Here is a 26,479-nt window from a genome sequence, read left to right as displayed (position 1 = left end):
TGGATTTTTATTACACCATCATAATTCAAAAGTCCACTAAACAATACTAAATTGTATTAAGCAAACACGGACCTCCAAAACATTATAGGTGGGATCAGGTGCCATGGAGGAGTCAGCATCAGGAGTCACTGGTCACATCCGGCCTTGTGATCATTGTCATGATTGGGAAATAACGGAAAAAATCTTTAAAAATTTAATGTGTATATAATTGCCGAACAATTAGTATGAAAAACGTCAATCATCATTTGACTTACATGTAATAATAATTGTATTTGCTGACCAGTTCATTGTATCAACCTTAGAACTTACGAAATGATTACGGAGTACTTTAAACGAGATCGCTGCTATTCTTGTTTCAGCATATTCTTGTCAATAACTTACCTCGGTTTAGAAATTGTTCATTTGTAGATCATGCTTTTGCGTATCGAATTAACCGAGAGATGTAAACCCCGTATGCAGGTGATGAAGGAATATTGCTGCATTAGTAAGGGATGTCGTTTGTCATCAAGTTTTGTTGATAGATAACAATTAACATCTTTTTCAAGTAAAATATCTAAATATGAAAGAGATGTGTCAAACTCTGTGTTTTCTTTTTTATTTCAAGCGCACTGGGATATATCGTATCGACATTAGAATGGAAATAACCATTGTTAATTGAGAATCCGTCGTTGATATATCTAAATGTCGAGTTGATAACCACAGCAAGTGTTTCTTCTTTTCATGTATAAGATTTCGGACAAATTCTGCTTCATATGAATGCAAAATAGATCTGTTAATAACAGGGCACAATCAGTACCCATGACAATTCCAATAGATTGTAGGAGGATCTGGTCTCCAAAAACCACATAAATATTGTCAATCAGAAACTAAAACACCTTTTTAATATAAACGTCAGAGTATTTGTGTATACAATCAGAATGTTTTATTTAACAAAATACTTTTGGAAATGACTAAAAACAAGGTAAGTAAATTTAAGGATTTCAATTAAAATAGCAGCTGTCAATGATATCAAAAAGCCTGCATCATATTAATCGTTGCCAATGGTTGTATATAAAATTGAGAAGTTTTAATGCTGTTTATTTGGTAAAAAATTTATGATTTCAAATTTTCCGAACGTTCAGTGGAATTCTATAGAATCCAATCTGATTTACACCACCTCTCAAGTATACAGTTGCACAGTAGTTATGAAGTTTCTCCTCCATTAATGTTAATATTTCATTGAGGAATAAAGAAACATACTTTTTGTAGAACTTTGTAGAACACTTGAACCAGCTGAATATCCATGTTTATAAGGATTTTAGTGAAGTTTTGGAATTCAATATACATTATATATGTAGATATGATTTTAATTAAAATTCATTCTGGCTGTTGGGAATATTAAAAATATTCAAAACTGACATATGTTTTTGGAGAATTTCCTCCCTCGAAGGGGTGCTATGGGTATAAGTTGGAAGTATATCCAAATATTTTGGCGACTTTAACTGCAGTTATTCATTGTATATTGCTACATAAGTAAAATATGCCAGTCTTTATGTTTATTCCAAAAATGTTGCTGTTAGCTAACCGTTGATGTCTTTTGTCTTTCTCTATTAGAGCATACCAGTATGAACAGACCCTTTCTTGCACTTTATTTCAAGTTCGACGGGGTATGTTTATAAAATGAATGAAAATAATCATCGTGATTTGATAAGAAGTCAACGCTATAGTTATGTAGTTGTTGAATTGAATGATTGTGTGAATTTTTCTCTCATATATAGAAACATCACAATATACCAGGAATGGGCTTTAAGAGGGCTGGGTGGTTGTGGCCATTTTAGACAATATTGATCTCTTAAAAGAAGAGCTCCATATAATGCGTGAAAGGAAGAAAACACTTGCTGTGACCTTCAACACGACATTTTGATAAATAGACGACGTATTCATTTGTCAATTAACAATGGTAATTTCCATTCTCATGTCGATACGATATGTATCCTGGTGAGCTTGAGATAAAAATACCACAGAATTCCAAACAGATACCACACATCTGTTTCTTGTTTGGATATTTTACTTTAAAAAGACATTAATGGTAATCTAACAACCAAGCTCTATGATCAACGTGATAATTTTAAATTTTCTTTCCTTACTTAAGCAGAAAAATAGCATCATCATCTGCATACAGAGTTTATATATCTCAGTTGATTTGATACGCAAGAGCATGCTATACGTATGAACAATTTCTTAAAGGAGGTAAATTATTGACAAGGAAGTTGATGAAACAATTTCAGCTGTTTCGTTTAAAGTCGATACAATGACCTTGTCACCAAATACAATCTATCATCGAGTCAAATGCTGACTGACGTTTTTCATACTTATTGTTTGTCCATTATTGATACATTGAATTGACGACGGATTTTTCCGTTATTTCCCGATCATTACAAGGAGCACACGGCGGGTGTGACCGGTCGGCAGTGGCACCTTATTCCACCTCCAATGTTTGGTGGTCCATGTTTGCTCTGCTTCTATTTTGTATTGTTTCATGGACTTATGATCTTCAATTCTGTTCGTTATCTCCATATGTTTCACAAAAATAATCAAATTTTAAAACTAAAACTAAGATTTATAAATATCATTTTTTTAAAAAATAGGATATATCTAATGGTTGATTTGTCCCCCCCCCCCCCCTCCGCATCCTTAAATTCAGACGTAAACTTGGCAATTAAAATGACCTGAAATATTGATCATGCGTCCATTTCCAAATCTAATTGCTCAACTCCTTCCTTGCCCTATCCCTGTTTTACAATGAATCTTTGTTCTATAACACATGCTCACTTCAAGTTAATTCACCAAGATTAAATAAGGAACCAACGCTGTAGACAACTGGATTTTAAAGACAATAATTTTGTACTTTGAAGACAGGACATGTAAAGCCGTCAGCCTTGGATCGGGTGTCCGTGTAAAAACTTACAGAAATTTAAAATGAGTACATATCTTTTGTCCGCTCTAATCCATCGACAAACTTACGTAAGAATATCGAACTAATTCTAAACATTCCTACATGTATACAGTTTTGTCTCCCTAATACCAAAAGTTATCCTTTGCATGTTTCTTTAGACTAATAGTTTGCCTTCTCCGAGTTATAAATACGATTGAATTGTGTTCAAGATAATTTCACGGTCCCTTTTAAAACATCAAGAGGCATCACTTTTGAATAAGTATTCAAAAGGACGAAAACGGAAGTGATATTATTTCTAAATAAAAATTTTTACTTTTTATTTTTAGTTCTATCGGTCAGAGACCAGAAGAACTTATGCGATAGTAATGCGTCCGTCCGTCTGTCTGTCCGTCTGTCTGTAAACAAATTTTCAAAATGCTACTCCTCCTACAGTTTTGGTCTGATTTCAATATAACTTGGCACACAAGTAGGCTACACTAAGATACATAATTCTGTATATCGGTTTTGATTTCCATACACGGTGTTGCCGTGGTTACTAAAAACAGAAATTTCTTTGAAAGACTTTAAACATGCTACTCCTCCTACAGTTTTGGTCTGATTTCAATATAACTTGGCACACAAGTAGACTACACTAAGATACATAATTCTCTTTATCAGTTTTTAATTTCGATGATTGCCGTGGTTACTAAAAATAGAAATTTCTGTGAAATTCTTTAAAAATGCTACTCCAAATACAGTTCTAGTTTGACTATTATGTAATGTGGCACACAAGTATATTACAATGAGATACATAAGTGTCTTTTTTTTGTTTCTTTGATATGATGAAAAATGTTGTCATAATATGTAAATTCTGTAAAATTTTATTAAATGCTACTCCTACAATTGTAGTCTTATTGCAATCTTGCCACAAAAAGAAACTTAATGAAGAATCATTATTCTATTTATTGCAGCTGTTGTCAAGTTTCAAGTCCCAACTGCTACTTTTCTCTTCCTTTGTTATAAGTACAAACCATTAGAGCTTCAGTCTTGACAGAGACTTCTGGTTTTTTGTATTCTTTTATCGCTGAATCAGTTATTGTGGATGATTGAAATCAAACCTATAATTACATGAATTTAAACTCTTTTCGAAGTAAATCTGCATTTTTCATTTACTAAATTATATTGTATTAGCTTTTTACTTGTGTCTTTTAAATTTATCGTTTCAAATAACATCACTTATTTAAGCAATTTTTTAAAGTACGGTATTCCCCAAACAGTACAATTTTTGCTTTCTTTGTCAACATTTTTGACTTTTAATAAAATTTTGCATAAAAATGCCACTATATTTAAATTATTCATAACACGGATAACTCTAGTTAACCGTTGGTGGTATCGCAAAATTAGGATTTTCTGAATAAAAAACATAATTTTGGAAAATTAATTGTAATACACAAAAAGTAAAACGATAGTTTATCCATCTCTTAAAAAATATATTGATTGTAGTATATGCTAGAAGAGACTGCAGAGTTACCAGTACAGCAGGTAATTGTACAACTAATCCCAAAGCCATTTCTGGAACTTGGTTTCCAGTAAAGGCCCAGAGTTCAATCCAAGACAATGACGTCAGCTTTATTACTGAAATGGAAGAGAGTTGTAACGAGCTTCCGTTGAAAGTAGATGTTCAAGTCAGACTTCACACTGGATCAGACTTTATTTTTCCGGGGAGTGGTATAACTCAGAGAACGGATGATTCCGACAGTCCCTATGGAGGGGTAGTGTATAAGTATAAAGCTGATTCAAGTATCAGGATTATGGTCCCTAAAAGAGAAAACGGGAAAGCATCGGGTGTTTCAGTCTTCTCAGGTACGTTTCCAGAGTTTGAATTCTTCAAACTTGATGCATGTTGTAATGTAATAAATGTGCCATTTGTTGAACGATAGATATGATTTGTCTATATCAGAAAAATCTCTTACTTTTCTGTTTATTCATAAATTGATGACTATTTCGGACAATATCACAAAAGAAACTTGAAGATGGCGTCATTTTACATGTTTAGTAGGCTCAGATCTCCTTTCATTCCAGGATTTATAATTAAAAAAGAAACCTTAAATAAATGAAAGGCAAAAACAATAATGATTATGATAAAGATGAATTATTCACATACAGATAATTCTTAAACATCAATGAACATCGTCAGTAAAATTAAATTTATAGTTAACTTAGAGATTTATAATAGAGAGAATTTAGTCCATATTCCTACATTTAAGGTGAATCGTCTTGGAATGGTGTTACCCAGGTGAACGAGACAGTTGCAGATGTCAGATATCGTGTATGGTGTAGATGTAACTTTCCCACACCTGCTTTTGAATCCAATTGGACAAATATAGATGGTTGGTTATGTTTTTGTCAATCAATTTGAATTTTATATAGAATACAATGATGCGCAATACATGTTTATGTGGCAGTGTATTTCTCTTGCAATATATGTATGAGCAGTATGAGTAAATAAATATATAATTTAATAATAAAAATGCTACTCTTATTCATTGAGTGAAAAACAAGAATTACTTGGAGTTCAGTCATGGATTAGGAATCATGCCAGATATGGTTATTGTACAGCTTCGTCACGGTTCAACCGACCAAGACTGGGTAACCGACGTCATGGGTAAAATATCTTATACATGTACAAATTTGTAGATTTGATTGAAGTATATTTATGAAAGGGTACCAAAAAACCAGACACTTCTGAATCTTTTTGACCACGAATACTTTATCATACATATTAAGCAGCACAATTTTAAGTATTCTCTTTTGTTAGATGGAAATCAGCTGAAATTTCTATCTACTTAATTGGTTCAGAGAAGTAGACAGCGCTTACATACGAATAATTTTTCTTTTTTGAAATACTTTTCCTTTCACTAATTTTGATGATATTCTAAAAGGGTCGATGTCTACGTCAAGGACTGGGAAAGAAAAAAGTGGTTTAATATACGCATACAACTCCAGGACTGTCAGGATTTGGGCACCAGATAAAGGTATCATTCGAGGAAGATACTCTGCTAATGGTCAATACATGGAATTCATCTTAATTAATAAAGATCTTTTCATATGTACATTCTGCATATATTTCATTCTATAGATCTTTAACTTTATATGTATCTTATGTTTTCTAATGGTAGGGAACTTGTTTAACCTCGCTGACGGATGGGGACTGTCCACCGATAAGGACACTATCATTTCCGGTCAGGTGAAAATTTATGTCTGGAGCTACCTGATGAACATAAAGAGTAAAATCATAACAATCGATAGCAGTACATCAATTCCAAATCTTCAAGTTCCCTTACCTGTCCAATTAAATGTTGACCAGGACATTTTATACTTTACAGTAAGTTGGTAAAGCCACACAGTTTTCGGTGCAAGTTGAAAAAAAGGTTAAAAATCAAGTTAGAATGAACAATTTTTGGAAACATTTTGAAGGCCTATTCTATATTTAATGAAACTAAGCTGTTTTTATTAAGCGTCCATTGAAAGACAATGAAAAATAGCATTATTGCTCTTCTTCGTGAAAATTGGGAAAATTTGTTCGTAATATGTGTCTGTAGATGTGAAGTTTGGAAAATCCAGGCCATAGAAAACGTTTTCTTTCTTATCTTCATAAACAATCATGATTTTCTCAGAAAGCAATGTTTATAACAATATATAATGTGTTTCAAATAAATTATAATAATACATTTTCAAATTCTAATTCGTCTATGAATATTTTATGATTAAATGTTTTGGGTGAAGTTTGAATAACTGATTGTCATGATCAAATTTGTTGGTTATTAATTAGTACCTAATGGTTGTGGTAAAAAATAAGCATATTTCATATGTACCACAAAGAAGTCGGTTCACTTTATGCATATAATGGCCCTGTAGATATACCAATTGATTGATTAACACTTGATTTTTTTATTTGAAGTATCAAAATAAACTAGAGACTTTGTGCTTTCATTTAAGCATTGAATTGATATTTTTGGATGTCTTCGGTCCTATAACACACCTGGCCGTGCCGACAAAATGAATACCGCGCGTTAGCGCGTTTTTTTTTTTTTTTTTTTTTTATATCTGCCTGTTAATATGTTTTATACAGGACCACAATGTAAACTAGTCATATGTTCTAATTGTGCTATCCTGTCTAAATAAAAAAAAAAAATAAAAGAATAGGACCGAAGACATCCAAAAATATCAATTCAATTCTTATATTTACTTTCTCTAATTTTCCTTCTTCATAATTGCTTATTTCGTTAATCGTAAATGTGAATTTTTAAAATTGCCGTGGTTAATAGATGTAAGAGCTGTTTGTGACGTCAAATGACGTTAAATGACGTTGCAAATTTAAATTACGCAAACAAACACAGCGAGGAAAAAAAGGACAAATTCATTCTTAACGCATATTACGTTAATTTTTACGTTAATTTTTCAGGGTTATAGTTTTTCATTAAATTGAAATAAAACATTTTACATTTTGGTGTTCCTAGAATATTGAAAATGCAAATAGTTCCTACTGTGTATTCTAACGCGCGGTGACAAGGTTTCCCATGTGTTATGGAAATATGAACGTCGTGGATTTCTAATGGATTTCATAAGGAAAATTACACTGAATGTAAATATTTTCTATTAAAAAATTTCTCCTAAGAGTCCAGGTCGTGGAGAACTGGCTAAATGAAATTGCAATGTTCTTGAATTTTCAGGTAAACAGGTATAATTGAGTACTTTCAATGAAGAAAAATAATATCAGCGCACTCTCTGATCTAAAAAATAAAACATGTCTTTTAATCCCCAGAAATAGTTCTATCATTTAGTAGTTGCACGTTTTAGATCAGAGGTTGCGCTCTATATTAAATAATGTAATCTGAAGGTCTTTTCTGTGACTGTATAACAATTTAAGGATGTAAGTTTTATATTACATCAAAGTTTTTTTTCGAAATCATCTTTAGATTTCACCCACAAGTGGAGAAAATAGAGGGTTTGCATTTTCCGGAATGGGATCCGTTCAAAACGCTGACCCAAATACACAATACGGAGGAGTGATGTATTCGTACTCCTCAGACAAAATCAGACTTTGGCGCCCAAAGTTAGACGGACGTCACTTCCTGGTCTACGTCAGCAGTGACTGGGGCGGGGGACACCATACACAGTCAGCTGAGTCCGTTATTGCCCGGATATCCGTGTGGAAAGCTGGACAAATATGTAAGAGCATAAATACAGGCATGAAATATTACCTATTACTAGTATTTTATCATGTAAGCAAAAAGTATTTTTAGAAGGGTTAGTATATCAGGTTCCTTTCAAATAACAACTGGTTGAATAGGTTTAAATATAATATATTTAAGAATAATTTAGAGAAAAGGAAAAAAGTGTTTTTAAATTTATTATTTACATCATGATATCAAACAAAAATTAAAACCAAATAATTTAGGTCTAATTCCTCCGAGCCAACGAACCACTCCAACAACGACGAAATCATACACAACAACTTTGATGACGTCATATTCATCTATAAATGTGGGGAATTCCTCAGTTAGAGATTTAAAGAAGGAAGGCAAGTTCAAACGAACTATGAATTTCAAAAACACATTCATGGTTTGTTTACCAAAATATCAAAATGCGACATTTATGTTGGAAAACATTAGTGTTTCTATGGGAGCAGTATTTTTTCTGCTCAGTTATATTAAACAATCAATAACATGACATAACTTGCACATATTACAAAAAAGTAATAATAATTCTTGACCCAAACCTTTGACAGCTAAACACTAATTGCAACAACTTGCTATAAGTTTCCATTTACGAAAATATAAGAATTCAGAAATGAGTTTAAAGATACAACCTTAAGAAAGCAATGCATATATCTACGTGAGTGATCAAGATATTGTAAGCGTTGTTTTACTGTTGTAGAATTGTGGTACGATCGGTCTGTGACGGTCCCTGTTCTCTGGCTGGTAGTGGGAGGAGGCGGACTTTTATTGATTATTTTCCTGTCGATATCCATTTACTGTTTATGTAAAGAGAAGTCATCAAACGAGGTAAAAGAGGTCAAAAATTTTAATTTTATATTCATCAAACGAGGTAAAAGAGGTCAAAAAAATTAATTGGAATATCTTGTGCAAGTTAATGATTTATTTGAATGAAATTGTCTTTTGAGCTACATTTTTACTTACCTAAAATGAAAATGTTTGTTACCGTAATACGATGTGAATACTTATTTTTCTTTCAGCATTTTTTTTTACGTTCATGTAAATTTGTGACTTTGCATTTTAGGTTTTTCCGCATAACGATGCAGACGCTTAAAATGTAAAACCTGACTTTGTTGATGATGTTGAGATGGATATATAGTGATTAAGACATCTACCAATAAACAATTCTCTTTTTGAATTTATCTTCAGACTATTCAAAATGTGTTACAGTCGTGTCAATTTCTGTGGTATCATTTATCTCGAGTATATACATGTAATATCAATTGAAGAATGAAAATAAAGGCTATTTATTACGAAAGCCCAGAAGGCTCATTCGTACGAAAGCCCAGAAGGCTCATTCGAGATTCAAGTTTCGAAATACGAGATTCGAAATTCGAGATTCGAAATTCGAGTTTCGAGATTCAAATTCAGAAGCGAGTTTCAAAGTACGAGATTCGAGATTCGAAATTCGAGATTCGAAATTCAAGATCCAAACTAGCCAATCAAAAGCGGGTTCAACATTTGATTACTCCCCTTTATTATGTTTTTACTATGAAGAAATCGTTTAAAATAATTATAACAAATGGGTCATTTAATTATATTACAATGCAAGAAAGAGTGTTATATATATTAGAAGGAAATTTTAATAATTATTGGATTTTTGATCAAAAAAAATATACTTCAATCTATATTATAGCTTCATAAATATTAAAAAAATTACTTATATCATGAGTATATATATTTATTTGTATTGTCTTCTAAACTTAATTTTTATGTATTTTCCCGCATAGGAAAACCAAATGTACTTGTGGACAGGGCATCCCCCCCTCGATATTAAACCCCAGGGCTTATTGGACTTTTTTCACAACATATATCTTATACACTTATTCATCGTGTGTTCAATGCCAAAAAAAAATCGTAAAAACCCAGAATAATCGCTCAACACAAAAAATACCCCACTATACATTATAAGAGAGAAAATATGCCACGTGCACTCCAGTTTGTTTACGTTGTACGCCCGCTGCTATTTCTAGGTTTAAAACCATGCATTTATTGTAACTTAAAATGTTGATTAAAATTAACTGTCTCTACATATATTTTGTCTTAGTCCATGCTATCGGATTGACTCTGCATCTCGTAATAATCCCATATTTTCTCCTTAAATAACACCTCTCTTGTATAGTGGGGTGGGGTAATGTATAATGGGTTTTTTTTTGGTTAAACGATTATTCTGGGGGTTTTACGCCCGTGATGTTTTCGTATTGTACACATTAATAAGTGTAATAAATATAATTTGTTAAAAAAATTGTCCAGTAAGCCTTGGTATTGAATATCGAGGGGGGGGGGGGGGAGGGGTCCTGTCCACAAGTACGTGTGGTTTTCCTATGCGCGGAAATACAAAAAAAAAAATAAGTGAAGATAATACAAAAATATATATACTCCTGATACATGTAATCTAAAATATTTAAGAAGCTATAATATAAATTGAAGTATATCTTGCTGCAAAAATCCAATAATTATTTAAATTTCCTTCTAATATATATAAAACACTCTTTTTTGCATTGTAATTTAATCAAATGACCCATTGGTTATAATTATTTTAAACGATTTCTTGATAGTAAAAACATAATAAAGGGGAGTAATCAAATGTTGAATCCGTTTTTGATTGGTTAGTTTGGATCTTGAATCTCGAAACTCGTATTTCGAATCTCGAATTTCGAATCTCGTATTTTGAATCTCGAATCTCGAGCCTTCTGGGCTTTCGTACATTCGAGATGTGTACGAGATTCAAAATTCGAGATTCGAAATTCGAGTTTCGAGATTCAAGATTTTTAACCAATCAAAATGCTCATTCGAGATTCGAGGTTCGAAATACGAGATTCGAAATTCGAGTTTCGAGATTCAAAATCCAGATTAGCCAATCAAAAGCGGGTTCAACATTTGATTACTCCCCTTTATTATGTTTTATATATCAATAAATCGTTTAATATATTTATAACAAATGAGTCATTTGATTAAATTACAATGCAAGAAAGAGTTTTATATATATTAGAAGGAAAGTTAAATAATCATTGGATTTTTGATCAACAAGATATACTTCAATTTATATTATGACTTCTTAAATATTAAATAGAATACATATATCAGGAATATATATATTTTTGCATTGTCTACTTTATATAAAGGGTTGTTGACATAATATATAAAGTTATAAATAGTGACTAAAGATTCACAAAATCCCCACCCCTACCCGCCACACCTGCCACTTTTTCCCGACACTGAAAATGTTACTTTAAAAACTTGAAAAGCAATATAGCCTTGGTAAATAAAAACCGAGTATATTTTAATCTTTGACCATAACGCTATGGTCGAGACTTAAATATAAAACCATAACGCTATAGTTTTGCAGCTAATTTAGACTAATCTACTGTTTGATATCAGATAAAATGAATGCTGTATTTATTCTAATTCATATTTGCAATCTGTAGTGTATATATAATTGTTAATTAATTCAAGAAATCAAAGCCTAAGATGAAGATAAGTAATTGAAAACTTTATTTTTATGTACTGAGTATTCCCTCTAATGGGAAAACGAACACGGTTTTTATTTATCAAGGCTACATTGCCTTTCAAGTTTTTAAAGTAACATTTTCAGTGTCGGGAAAAAGTGGCAGGTGTGGCGGGTATGGGTGGGGATTTTGTGAATCTTTAGTCACTATTTATATCTTTATTATTATGTCAACAACCATTTATATAAAGTAGACAATGCAAAAATATATATATTCCTGATATATGCATTCTATTTAATATTTAAGAAGTCATAATATAAATTGAAGTATATCTTGCTGATCAAAAATCCAATGATTATTTAACTTTCCTTCTATTATATATAATACTCTTTCTTGTATTGTAATTTAATCAAATGACTCATTTGTTATAAATATATTAAACGATTTATTGATAGATAAAACATAATAAAGGGGAGTAATCAAATGTTGAACCCGCTTTTGATTGGTTAATCTGGATTTTGAATCTCGAAACTCGAATGTCGAATCTCGTATTTCGAACCTCGAATGAGCCTTTTGATTGGTTAATCTGGATCTTGAATCTCGAAACTCGAATTTCGAATCTCGAATTTTGAATCTCGTATTTCGAAACTTGAATCTCGAATGAGCCTTCTGGGCTTTCGTAATTTATAGATAAGACGTCGTCGACATATCTAAATACTAATTTGAAGGCTCTAGTAAAAGACTGTCTTTATATGTTAAAAAATTTTGAATGAATTGTTCGTCATATGAATATATTTACATCCACTGAATACCCAAAATGAGTTCTGAAAACAATCAGAAATTGAATAAAAAGATTTACGGACATGTGTTTTAATTAAATAGAATATTAAGTCAAAATCATTAACTAAAGACTATCATTAAGACTAAATCATTGAAAAGCGTCTTTTGCTTCTTTCCGAGCACCGAGGTCATTATTTATTGAACAGTCCTCGTATATGTATTTTTTTGACTATCTACATTGTCATTGCTACCATGTTGAAAGAGTGTGTGCTGAGTGTTCTTTTTCACTGTCTACGGAAACTTCTTGGTGATGGGATATTAATTTGAATTTAAATCTTTAAAAGAATTCAAACTTCTACTGACAGAATGTAAAGATCAGGTAAAATAAAATGTTAAGAAAATCAACTGGCTTCCGTTATTTATTTGAAATCTATTCCAAAATATTCTTCTTTCGAATAAACCCTGTTTTTTTTTTTTTCTTTTTATTTTTAAAAAAATTTTTTTTAATCCCTTGTTTCATCAGAATAAACAAACCAAGAGAGAGTACATTCTTTCCATGAAGAACATTAGAAGAATTGAAGTTCAAATTTTCCAAAGTATTGGTATAAAGAAACGTTTTCTGGGAAAAATAATAATGACAGAACAGTTTGTAATCAAAACATGGCATGTTTTACAGTTTTGATGACATAGGATTGGGAGAGGAATCTTCAAACGTATCTCTTCTGGGAACTATACATTTCTTCTTCGATTATTGTGTACAAAACTTTGACTTTATATCAAAAATTGAAATCTGATGAATGTGCGTATGACATGTGATTAACATCCCATATTATTCAAAAGATATCTTCTCTTTAACTCTTTGTTTCTTATTGCCTCAAAGAGTGGCGCCTTTTAAACTGCCAGAATCATTTAGTAATATTTCATATTATTAAATGAATGATTTGATTGGTTTTATGTTTTATTGGTTAGTTGTTTAATGTCCTTTCTGGGTTGTTTCTCTTATATGGAAGACGCCACCACTTACCGGTGGAGGGCTGCAAATTTATACCTTTATTCGGCACTCAGGGCCATTGAGCAGTGATGGATCTTTTTCATGCCAGCACCTACTGCGAAACGAGATCTCGGTTTTATAGGGTCTCATCCGAAGGACTGGTCTCCACGTCCCTCAATTGATTCAAACCGTGACGTAAGAAACATCTCCTCATTCTGCGACTGTGGAGCATAAGTTCTAATTCTGCGGTTGACTGAAAGAATGAGTAACCTCGGGGACAACCTGCTCGTAAAAGACTTATACATGTATGATCGATTGTTAAAAATGAGATACTGGTATGAAGATAATGATCATTAGTCATGCTAATATGTCAGTGGGAACAATACAAATAATGAACAGAGCAAACAAGGACCTCTAAAAAACAGAGATAGGATCGGGTGTCATGGAGGAGTAGACATCCCCTGTCGAGCGGTATGCTACTTTTCCTAATTAGGTAAAGTAAATCCATTTACAATTCAGTGTAAAAAAAAAAATGGTCAGCCACTTTGTATGAAAGAGGCCAGTCAACATTCGGCTTAATGAAAGATTGATTGTATTTTCTAACAAGGTCCTTACCTTGACCATAGAATTTGTGAAATGTTGTGGTTGTTACCAGCTATGGGATTTTTAAATAACTCCGTGTCACGGACCAGAATTTCGGAGTAACTAACCTGCTTCTTAAAATGAAATCTTGCAACAAAGGAGTTGACGCCGTGAGCAAAAGCAATATTCCAAATCACAAAAGGGTGGTCCAATCTTGAATTTGACAATATTCTACAACCCTCTGATAAATATACGTCATCTCTTGTTCCAAACATTGTGAAGTTTTAATGAACAAAAAACAACTCTAAGGTGCGTAAATATGGACCATCTGAAACCGAAATTCTCAGTGATGCTCAATGATACATAATTACTGGAGAGTAAATAACGTTAATTATTGGAATTTCAAATCATTCAGAATTTAGGGAACCCTTCACATTCATCATCTGATGAATATTTTCAAGCTTTATGGAAATAAAATCCTCATATTTCAAATTAGAAATTAAACGAAAATCCCATTTATTCCGACATATATGACGTTTGTTAAAAATATTCTTTTCTCCCTAGTTATCATTTTTGCTCAACAAAGCACTGAAATGGTTATCAAGAAATAGAGTAAGTTAGTTAGTTACAACCTCTTAGCATTTATCTCACACATATTTCATCTACCAATTATATCAAAAGAAGAGAGGGAGAGAGATTTTTCTTATAAATGCATATTTTTAATCGCAAAAGACAATAAGAGTCATTGTGTTTTAATATGCCTCGACCTAATATAGATTCTGCACGTCTTAATGTTTACACTTCTAAAAAAAAGATAATAATTATCAAGCTCTAGTTCGCCATTCTCTCTCGATATTTTCATCTTTTTTCCTCTGTGTAGATAAGAAGTAATAATGTCTAGCTATTTAATATCTCCGGCCGGACACGGAGCGCGTGTGAGATTTATCATTTTACTTATGACAGAGATAATCCAACTCTTCTATAAAGTCACCCAGATTTAAGATTACAATGCTTATTTATGTGATTGGATTTCCAGATTATCACTCTTTTCAAGTGTTTGCTCCTTGTATGTGTCCGGGTTGATAGGAGTTTGTAAGTTCAAATGTCCCAACCTTTAAACCTAAGATAGGTGTCGATATATATAATACTTCCAAAACGATTTTTGGTTTCATTTATTTTAAAAGAAATGAAGAACGATTTCAACAGTTTAATTGTTTTAGTATTTAACATCTGTTGCCTCTTAGGTAAGTTTTTCTAAAGTATCATTTATTTACTTACATGCTCTGGTACCAAGAATTAAGAAAAAGGATTTTTGAATCTTAACCTGTTACTTAAAAGTTAAATCAATTCTTTTTACTTTATTTTTTTTATCTACTTTATTCTAATTTCAGCAGTTATTTTATATTTTAATATTTAAGTTTTATTTGCATTTGTTTTTCAGATTTTCGTGTTTCTAGTCGATGCTTTAATAAGCCTCACTTTCTCAGCCAATGGACGGATGTGGAGGCACAGAGGACCAGGAAACCCGTCACCTTAGAACACGAATGTGGAGATTTTCCTGCGAAAGTAGAGATCCAGGTTAGACCGAAAACCGGAAACTGGACTAATTTTTATTTTCCTGGAATCGGCTCCTCTCAGAGAGATGATGATAGGAATAAGACGTACGGTGGAATCGTGTATAAATACAACAAGGACGAAGTGGTTTTGTTCATACCTGGTGCTAACGATGGATATTCATCAGGGACAATAATTTACACAGGTAAAAAAGTTTTGACTTAAATTTACGAGGAAGAATTAGAAATAACCGGGGCTTGATGCAAGCAAGGGCAAAATATTTGGCTTCTGACTTTTTCACCAAAATATTTGCCATGTTCTGTAATACATGATGCAAAAAATAAAACCAATTGATTAATAATTTAAAAAAAAAACAGTACCAAATTTTTGCCTTGAATTTAAAAAAAAAATGATATTTTATAGAATTGAATTGTTATTTGTAGTCATCACAGAGTCTGTACAATTTTTGGAAGACCTTCGTTAACAACATTTTTTTCGTAAAAGGATTTTCACTAATTTGGTTACCAGATATAGCGCTGGGATATTTGATAACAAATAATAATGTATCTGTTGCTCTATAACTTTCAGATTGCGATTCTAATACCTTTCCGATAAATTATATTGTATCAAAAATGTTAATTTGTATTTTATTGATGCTTTTCTCTAAATGTAATAATATTAAATTAGTTATTTTCTTTCCTTCATAAGATACCTTATGCCTTGTGCTAAAAGTACAGTCAAACATCATGTAAGATGTATTGAACACTGCAGCTGCCAAAGGAACAAACGTTTCTATATGATTTAATTTTTTCAAAAAAGAAAACATTATCAATGCAAAGTAGTCATACACTTTTGACAAAATATCGAAACTAAGAACTTACATGTAATGCATTTTTTTTAATATTCTCTGTCCTTACATTTTTAGTTTTAGCTTAATTATTCATTTGTGTGCAACTCATCCGTGTGCAAATTTTGTCTAGGACTTAGTTGTAATTCAGCATACTTATAAATGACTTTGTCGCTGTGAAACGAGATTTCTTCGGATTTTGTATTTCACTAATATAGAATTTTTTTGATGGATGACCATCCATTTTCTTACATGTGGGCATGTAGGATTTCTCATGTTTTGTGACTGGAGATCGTTTTTATCCAATCATTTGTTCCTTTTAGAAACATTTTAAAGGAAGGAATAAACAAATGACAAACATCAGTGTGCAGTTATTTCATCTACAGGTGCGTCTACCTGGCGAGGCCCTGTTGCCCAAAGAGAAAGTCGAGCACAGGTACGAACTTTAGTCTGGTGTCCAGGTGATCTCCCGAGTCCTTCACACCAATCACAATGGATTCCATTCAATAATTCTGGTAAAATGCCATGTATTCTACTTTTTGTTTGAACAAATATAATTCTATCCATTTTACTGCATATTAAAGTTATACACATATTATACTCTTTTCACCTATTTCTACCTTACAATTAAAACTTTTAATAAAAATTGTTATTTTAGGAATCGGTTCATTCTTGGAAATTCCTCACAACCAAGGAACTTTTCCAGATCTAATTACTGTTCAGATTCGCCAAGAGGGCACAGAATGGCTGTCGGACGGGATAGGTATACCAGCTGTATACAGTATATTTCAATTTTAATGTAACATTGCTCAGACTTTTATACAAAGATGAAATAAAAAAAGAAACACCTTTTAACCCTGCTGCTTAGGCACAGTAATTAGCATTAATTGTATTCCTTTAATTTCCCATCCTTTACATTGAATCGTTTTCCTGATTTTTAGGATCTATGTCTGCTCTAAAACCAGACAGCACTACATCCTGGGGAGGAGTGATCTACGGTTATAACAGAAGCCACGTGAGGGTGTGGGCACCATATCGTAAAAATGGTGAGCATGTACTCAAATTATCAATTGACTTGTCTCTTCAATTTCAGTTTGAGGTTTCCGCGTGACGCTGTTGTTAGAACGTTTTCTTTAGAGTCTCGGAGCGAGTTCCAATCCTTCTGCAGGTTTTGGAGGTCGGTCTTTCAGATAAGACCGCAGAAACCGAAGTGGTGTGTCTACGTAGTAGGCGTTGACACAAAAGGATTCCTCTCTACTCAGAGGCTGTGCAACCCACTAACGACAAGTGATGGCGTCGCAATAGGATAAGGTATACACACGCACGCTATATCCCAATGAACTCGGAAAACACTACAGAGTATCCACATCTTTTCAGCTCCTGTGTATATGTTCAAACCACCTGCTCATGCGGGCAACATAGGTGAAAAATAACAATTGATTTTACATCTTCGACAAGTCTAAATGTGAAGTTGAAGGCCATATATGAAGGATTTGATCTTCTTTTGTAGAAGTTTGCAAATTTTTCGAAGGATTATAAAAGACGGATGTGCTAATTTTGGAGAACAATTGTTTCCTTTCAAATTTGTTACAGTTAATTGGATGGTCTGGTCTCAGAAGTATACGTATATGTATCTTATGCCTAGGTCACATTTAAGCCGATGGTCGGGCGACTAAATTTTTGTGGTCTCGTCGGCTGAAAGAACATGATCGGCCGACACAAGTATCGGGCGACATGGAGCAGTTACATTAATTCCTAGGAACACCGATGATAGATAAACAACACAAAAAATCTTTTTTCTTTAGAAATCATAAATATTTATCATAAATCTATATTCAAATAGGTGACTTGAGTAATGTTTGCAAGGCAAAGTGGCAGAATTTTATCAGATTGTGACTTAATGTTATAATGTGTGCAAAATGTTGTATAGATTTGCATAAAAACGACAAATGGCGCATATCTAAGCAGCAAAGAATACTTCAGATTTCTTTATATCTTACGAATTAATTATTTTTGTTATTTCCGTTCAAAAAATATATATCAATCCATGCATTAATATTTTGTTTGTGTTATGTATCCTTGATAGTTTAAATATTCACAAGTCGGCCAATCGTCGCCCGATCCTCTAGCTCTGAGCTACAGTTTGATTTTAAACGTTAGCCGAAATTATGAACACCCTTATTGTTGAACGACGGACGACCGACTTTATAAACTGACTGTAAAGGGTCGGACGATGATCGAAGGTTGGTCGACGGATAACTTCAATTGATGAATCGGCCACTGACGCAGAAAAATTATAACTTGGACCGATGGACACAAAATTGGTCGGCCGACAAAAGAGAGGTCAAAATCGGGCAAGACAACGGCCGATGAAATGCCGACTGTCACCCGAAGAATCCCATTTTTGCTTCAAAACCCGTCGGCCGTTGGTCGTTTTTGGGTATATAGACGAGCCCTTATAACCTTTTTAATGTTTTTAATGTCAACTTCAAAGTACTTGTGTGAGGAATCAGAGCTACTTTAGTAATATTAATTTTGAAGAAACCAAAATATAAAAATTTACTTTGTTTCATTTTTATCGCAGTAGCAATTTTCTACGCTGTCAAAAATTATTGTGAGGAATGTTTGTTTAACACGTAGAAAATTCATGTTTGATGCTTTTGATATTTCATAAGTTTAGAGAGTTTATCTTTGATTATTTTTATAATTAAATTTTAATTTACACATCTTTTTGAATATTCATAAGCACATTCGATTGAACATTCTCCCTCATAACACTAAATATTTCAATAAGGGGTAAGCTTCTGATAGACCAAGTGCTGCACACAGTAATGTCCCTTTGTTTGTAAATTTTTTTATGAAGTCAAGAATCTTGTAAAGGAAGGGAATCGAACTCATATTTTTGCAATTGCTTAACGTGCCTCTCGAGAATAATTTACTCATTCGGCGACGCTGACATAAGTGGTGGTTGCAAATTTATACCTATACGTGGGACTCAGGAGCAATGAACAGTGAGGGATCCTTTTTCTGCCAGCACCAACTGCGGTATGGGACTTTTGTTTTTATGGTCTCATCCGAAGGATCAGTCTTCAAGTCCCACCGTGGATTCGAAATCGCAACATAAGGATGACTCTGGAGCAGATCTAGACGATCTCACCATAAATACTTCGTATTTATTGACTGGAATATTAAGCATAATTAAAACTGTAGGTATCTATTGAATAACCAGATGTGGAAACAGAACAGAGTTCCAAAAGAAATGCAGCTGTAATAATGACCATGACAAACAGGCTATACTGTTACAAGCTGTATCAACTAGAACTAAAATATATTCTTTTTACGAAGATTCTTTCCTACTTAAAACAGAATGATTCCAGTATTCATACTGCATTTACCATTCACGAAACTAAGATAGCACTGAAAGGTTTTTATACGTTATGTCTATATAATTTTATGTTCTAGGTAAACTCTTTTCTGCTGATGATGGTTGGGGTTCTTCAACAGAATCATGGTCACGTGGTCTAGTCAGAATAAAATCCTGGAAGGTTACAAATATGCACTACGTTACAACACAGCTTAACCAGAACAGCAACAATGAACTCCCTCTCAACACGGTGTATAACCAGAACGAGGATTTTATGATTGTCAAAGTGAGCGACCATTAACCTCTTTTGCTATGGTTTTAAAAGAGTTCTTACTTTAATTATCTATGAAGGTCAGACGACATATAAACTGAAGATTTTTGCAGGTTCTTGCTGACAATGGGAATAACAAGGGTTTTCTATTTCCGGCCTCTGGGGCAGTACAGAATGACGACGGTATGTCCGCCTATGGCGGCGTCGTCTACGCAGCTTCCCGTGATACCCTGCGGATCTGGACCCCAGTACTGTCGGGTTCTAGGTATCTCATCTACATCAACGATGACTGGGGAAATTCAATGTATCCTCAGACTTCTATATCTGCCAAATTACTGATTCAGATTTGGAGATCAACCACATGTAAGAAGTGTGTTTCAGTTTTTATTGAAATAATTAAAAATAAAATCATTTAAATTTCTTAAAACTGTCCCTTCAAGTTTTCACTTAACATTCCCTAAACTGAAAACAGAGCACCATTCACGTTTACAAAAGCAAATGGTTAGAATCACAATTTTACCTCATTTTACAAGCATCTTCCTTTTAAAACACATTGTCACGGTAGCTCAATCGGTAGAGCACTCTCAACGTAATTAAAAGGTCGTGAGTTTGAATCTTGACTAAGATCGACCATAGTCGATGAAAAAGGGATAGCAGCTATGCTTTGCATTATAAACCACCCTCACTTTTTAATGGACATACGAGGGCTTTTCAATAAATAATGTCCTGAACTCTATGACATACAACACAGATATCATATGACATTAATCTTGACTTTCTCTCATAATTGAATATTTGATAAATTGATATCAGTTTATGTGACCACTTTTCCTCTCATATTTTCATTGTAAGAAGCTGGAAAACAAGGGCTATTCGAGACACTGCATTAAAAATGAATGTTAAAGAATCTTTGAACTACAGTGAAATTAATCGCTTCATTTGAGGTGCTCTAAAACTTGATAAAAATCCCAAAGAAATATTCACTGAAATTTATGAAATTTATAGCAACCAATGCCTGTTTTATAGTCACATGAGCAGGTACATTTTAATGAATAATAATGATATAATAGGCATCAAAAATTGGTACCGTCCTTGGAGACAAGGACTTTAAATAACCAATGTTCTGTTTGCCAAAATTCAACAAATTATCACTTGTAGTGTTTGATTTATTTAAAACACATAGCAAATTTAATAGGCATCAATTTGGAGGTAGTTCGCACTATTTTAAAGAAACATTTGATAGTAAAAAAAAAGTACTCAATGGTCGCCCTATGTTTTGAAAAATGATTGAAAACGACATCGTATAAGAAAATCTAGACAATTATTTAAAAAAAACATAAGTTGTAGTTAACCATGTTTGTCCGAAATTCAAACAGATAATAAAACTTGAATCCATTGCTTTATTACCCTCAAAACATTTTTACAATAAGATCCACTTGACAAAAACAGCAAAGATATGAAAAGAGAAAAGAATTACATGCCATTATATGCCATTTTCTTAAATATTAATGGTCTTTTTGTTCAAAATTCGGTTCAATAACTAATGTCCTGGGTGCTCGGAAAAAAGCAAAAGACGCTTTTCAATGATTAAGTCTTAATGATTTAACTTAATATTCTCTTTTAATTAAAACACATGTCCGTAACATTTTTTATCCAATTTCTGATTGTTTTTAGAACTCATTTTTGGGTATGACCCTTAGTATACTGGAAAATAGCAGATCCAATGATTTCCTGGACTTTCCTTTCTTCCTTCTGAAAGGTGTTTTTTCAAGTTTGCAAATAGAAACAAGTCAAAAGGTCAAGATCTGGCGAATATTGTTAATGTGAAAAAACATTAACTTTCTGTTTATCCCGAAAACCCCTTTACTCTTCAGGGTGTGCGGGTTTGGACGCTGTCATGAAGAAATTAAATTTAGTGGATTCCTGATTCTTGGTCCTTCCTCTAATAAACCTTTCGATTTTTATGCCAAAAAAATTGCTTTCTAGCCTCCTCCAGAAATGAAACTGTCTTCCGAATACGAAATTGAACAACAATACCACTAATATTAAAGAAAATTGCATATAAATTTGTCTTCTTGCTCTTTCAATTCTTTGCTCTTGTCAGACCTTCGCTGTTTTTATCAAGTACATCTTATGGTAAATTTTGTTTTGAGGGTTTTAAGCAATAGAATCAAGTTCCTTTTTCTTTTTGAATATCAATCAAACGTGGATAACTACAATTGCTGATATTTTAAAATAATTGTTAAGACATTGGTATGTGCTGTCGTTTTCACTCATTTTTCAAAATATAGGGTGGCCTTTGAGTACTTCAGCTTTTTACCGTCAAACGTCTCTTAAAATCAGTGTAAAATACTTCCGAAATGATGTCTATCAAATTTGCTATGTGTCTTAAAGTCAATCATACATCATCAAATATTATTTGTTGAAATTTGGCACACAGTACATAAGTTGTTATAATCTTTTGTTGGCAAGGACGGTACCCATTTTTGATGCCAATTAAATAATCTTTTATCATTGAAATCCACCTGCTCATTTGAATATAAAACAGACATTGGTTGCTGTAAATGTCACATATTTCAGTGAATATTTCTTTGTGATTTTTAACAAGTTTTACAGCATCTTTATTAAAGCTTTTATTATCACTCTAGTTTACTTATTCTTTACCATTCATTTATAATGTAGTGTCTCGAATAGCCCTTGTTTTCCAGATTCTCACAATGAAACTATATGATGAAAAGTGGTCACATAAACTGTTATAAATTCATTAAAGATTAAATAATGAGAGAAACTCAAGCTTAATGTCATATGATATCTGTATTGTATGTCATTCAGTTCAGGACATTATTTATTGAACAGCCCTCGTATATACTGATGTCTCTGATATGTAATAAAAAAATTAGCAAATGGTTGTAGAACAACATATCATCCACAATTCTTTAACAAAAAATATAATTGTCCTAAGCCAGAGGCGTGAAAATAACCAAACAAAGGCGCGAGCATTACCGACTGAATGTTGAAGATGCTGCTGTAATAAATGCCTACAGAATCATCGATTTTCACGCTTTTAAACATTGCTTTTATTGTTAAAAAAATATTTATAACAATAATTTTGGTTTGGGAGTGTGTGAATTTATACTATCAGTCTCAGTTAGTTTTTGTTCTATACAAGTAAAATATAATTCTTTAGGTAACTTTAATAAAATCGTTGTAAGGAGGTCAATTTGATTTGAAATGTGAATTAATATCCTAATATCAGGATAAAATGATATTTTTCATGTGTTTAGGTGCAGCGTCCACGGCTCCCTTAGCAACTCCTTCTACCTCTATCAACCAAAAGTCCAGTAAATCAGTTTCAACCACCTCCACCTCCATTAATTCACAGACCAGTAATTCAAATTTAAAATCAAATCAAGCACAATCATCAAAATTATCAACAAGTAAGTTTCATCATTTCTTTTAATATATAATTTTATCATACATGTACATGTATGAATGATTAGGTTTAGTACATTCTGTCATGTTTGATTAAGGAAATAACTTATTCAAAGTTGACCTATTTTTATTCAATTCTGTTCAGTTAAAATCTCTTTTTATGAGGGTTTATTACATGCATTCATTTGTATTCTAAACAACAAGACTGAATTTAGGCTCCGTAAATTTTAACTGCTAGGTGTTCAAGGAAATTTATAAAATTATATTAAGCTTCCCCTGTGGTACCCGCTGCTGTTGGTGGTAGCTTGTTATTATTGGCTGTCTCGGGGGCGGTGGTGGCCGTAGTCTTGTGGAAAAAGTACCGAAGGAACAGAGTTGTAAGTACGAAATCAGCGCTGTTTACTCTTTTTTATATTATGTATATTTAATTTAAAACTCTGCATTGCTTAACTATTTGACATACTCCGTTCTTCTTTGTGTTCATGGTATATCGAAACAAGATAAATCAATATTTTATAGAGATGAAAAATACAGATTACAACAAGGTTTCACAATATGAATAAATGTTGACTGTCAATGAGGCGCAGTCAATTATTTATTGTGTATTATGGCTAAAGAACACAATAAGACTGGCATTAAACGTCAATATTTCCCTCGACAGATGTTGTAAAGAACAAACAATACTTTTTATAACGTGTGTCATGCAAAGATTACATCATAAATTATACACGTTTACACCACTGCACGTAGGTGAATGAAATTTGATATGTTCTTTGTAAGAAAAAAATGTATGACAAAAGATTTTTTTCTTTTATTTTGATTTATTTTTTAAATCGACGAACAAATCGATAAAACAAACATCTTTTAGAAAATATAAAGCTTAAATGATCATTTATATTACTTAAAGGTTAAAAACAAAATAAATCATACAGGACAAAATATTCAAAGAAAGCTTTTTTTTATCGAATAAAGGAGAGATTAACAAAATAATTGATCTTTTTTTGCAAGCTGCAAAATGTTGAAAATAATTTTAGAAAGGTTTCAACTGTTCGCAAAGCTACTCTTCTCTTCTAGAAGAAGAGACATGGTTTGTCACAGAAATTCTTTTACAATCAACTTTTGATAAAGTTCAACGCAAAAAATCGTAAATATTGTCTGATATTTAAACAATTAAAATGAAGCAACATTACGTTGAATCATTTTCAGAATGATATCTTTAATTTTTAAACTCAAAACAGTGAACTATTAAACGTTTCTTTTAATATTTTTCATTTACATTTCACAAAGCTAAATGTGTTTCAAAGAAACATCAATATCAATGTTAATTTTGTTTCGGTTTCAGGTCAGCGAGACCAAAGAAGAAGGATAAAGAATTATGTAAAGTAAATTTCAGTAACAAAATAGTGCCAAATTATTTCTTTGGTGTACGACTCAAATAAGAAAATAATTGTTAATATGTCATGACATTTAGATATGATATTAGAGTTCTGTCCATTTAAGACAAAAAAAAAGAAGACCTTTTTTATACATAGGCCAGAAACAAAGCGTAGAAATGGTGCATTAATGTATTACCATTCCATTATATAATACCAAGGCATTTTATATGTTAATTGACTTAATTCATATAATGTGTATGTATATCATCTGAAATGATCCTTCTGTGGTATACTTGGATTATTTCCTTTTGCATTTTTATACAAGGACCATTGCGTTCAAAATAGCAATCACATCAAACTAAGCAAACTCATGTTTTTATGAAATGAATATTTATTTGTATTACATATAACAGGATGTAATAAATTTATTTAAAAAGACTGATTGGAAAAACAAAACATTTTGTTATACATTTTTATTTTTTATTCGTAAAATTTGTTTAAAAATTGCGATGGAAGAGTTTTTGAAGAGTTCAAGAAGTTTTCTTCCCATGTAATGTTTCTGTGACATGGCACATTAATTTTTCAGGCAAATCAGCTGCTATCTGAAAGGAAGTAGAGAAGCAATTATACATTGATATCCAGGGCAATATAAAACAAAACAGTAGGAAAATCTCCATTGATAATAAAATCGTCTCTGGTATTTTGAAGAAGTACTAGTATTTTGTAGATAATGAGCAATGATTAACCTTGCAATCGTGTTAGCAGACTTTAAATCGAAAAAATAAGGCAAGCATGGACCTTGAAACATCAGAGACGGAATTAGTGCCAAGAGTTGCCAGAAACATTGAAATATATCAGATGCCATGTATTCTGTTAATTTTTTTTTTTGGTTTGCCGTGAAGAAGGAAGATTAAGTTATTTTTACTATAAACATAAATGAGCACATATTCATGTTTGAGTCGATTACCGTAATTGTTTCATCTTGCAGTATTTAATATTTGGCATATTAGTTAATCTGAATATGGCCTATTTGAGAAGATCAAATTTTTTCTTTATTATGTTCTTGGTTCAAAGTCACTTTTCGAGGGATTCGGTATCTAATCTTTATTTTCATGAAAAAGTTTCTGTTCCTACTTGATACCCCTTAAGTTCATAATATATTTTTGCTTGCATTACATATAAATAAATTATTATGTAGCTTTTGGATTTAGAATTGTTTAATTTGCTAGCTTGCTTAATGTTCTATGAAACATTCTTTTATTTGCTGTGTGTTAGCTACATGTTTATAAAACATTGAATACTTAAACTAGTCCAATTCTTATGATCTCAAAATTAGGCTCTGATCAGTAATTGAAAATGTTCATCTTGCGTATCGAATCAACTGAGATATATAAACTCTGTATGCAGGTGAGGAAGGAATATAGCTGCATAGATAAGGGAAGGTGACAATAGAAAAGTAAAGTCATCACGTTTAACATAGAGCTTGGTTGTTAGATTACCATTAATATCTTTTTAAAGTAAAATATCTAAGTATGAAACAGATTTGTCAGAATCTGTGGTATTTTTTTTTATTTCAAGCTCCCCAGGATATATCGTATCGAAATAGGAATGGAAATTACCATTGTTAATTGAAAGTACAT

At 32.3% G+C, this 26,479-nt stretch overlaps 2 protein-coding genes across 2 annotated transcripts; both read left to right on the top strand.

The window, feature by feature from the left end:
- The first annotated feature begins 798 nt into the window (after positions 1-798).
- On the top strand, positions 799-9,272 carry LOC134249741 (uncharacterized). Its single transcript, XM_062732089.1, has 10 exons — positions 799-817; positions 4,418-4,777; positions 5,182-5,304; positions 5,466-5,579; positions 5,857-5,949; positions 6,094-6,299; positions 7,894-8,146; positions 8,376-8,498; positions 8,855-8,982; positions 9,218-9,272. Exons 1-10 carry the CDS (start codon positions 799-801, stop codon positions 9,245-9,247), a joined length of 1,449 nt encoding a protein of 482 aa, XP_062588073.1. The 3' UTR covers positions 9,248-9,272.
- A 4,402-nt stretch (positions 9,273-13,674) lies between these two features.
- Positions 13,675-25,051, top strand: LOC134249739 (uncharacterized). The gene is made up of 10 exons (XM_062732088.1): positions 13,675-13,748; positions 15,414-15,754; positions 16,783-16,911; positions 17,055-17,159; positions 17,338-17,442; positions 19,859-20,046; positions 20,145-20,394; positions 23,316-23,468; positions 23,734-23,840; positions 24,806-25,051. Exons 1-10 carry the CDS (start codon positions 13,675-13,677, stop codon positions 24,830-24,832), a joined length of 1,479 nt encoding a protein of 492 aa, XP_062588072.1. The 3' UTR covers positions 24,833-25,051.
- Positions 25,052-26,479: the final 1,428 nt, after the last annotated feature.

The sequence above is a fragment of the Saccostrea cucullata genome, unplaced genomic scaffold (assembly GCF_032062105.1).
Source record: "Saccostrea cucullata isolate Sc308-1 unplaced genomic scaffold, CSIRO_AGI_Scuc_v1 ctg305, whole genome shotgun sequence".
NCBI classification, from domain to species: Eukaryota; Metazoa; Mollusca; class Bivalvia; order Ostreida; family Ostreidae; genus Saccostrea; species Saccostrea cuccullata.
Note: the sequence above shows the minus strand (reverse complement) of the source record. Positions and strands in the feature narration are given on the sequence as shown.

Excerpts from the sequence above, each read along its gene's own strand:
- LOC134249741 (XM_062732089.1), top strand. Across the intron at positions 5,950-6,093 it reads GATTTGGGCACCAGATAAAG|GGAACTTGTTTAACCTCGCT; the intron begins GTATCATTCGAG and ends TTCTAATGGTAG. Across the intron at positions 8,983-9,217 it reads AAGAGAAGTCATCAAACGAG|GTTTTTCCGCATAACGATGC; the intron begins GTAAAAGAGGTC and ends TTTGCATTTTAG.
- LOC134249739 (XM_062732088.1), top strand. The coding sequence starts at position 13,675 with ATGAGTAACCTCGGGGACAACCTGCTCGTAAAAGACTTATACATGTAT. Across the intron at positions 13,749-15,413 it reads TTGTTAAAAATGAGATACTG|TTTTATTTGCATTTGTTTTT; the intron begins GTATGAAGATAA and ends TTAATATTTAAG. Across the intron at positions 20,395-23,315 it reads GATTTGGAGATCAACCACAT|GTGCAGCGTCCACGGCTCCC; the intron begins GTAAGAAGTGTG and ends TCATGTGTTTAG.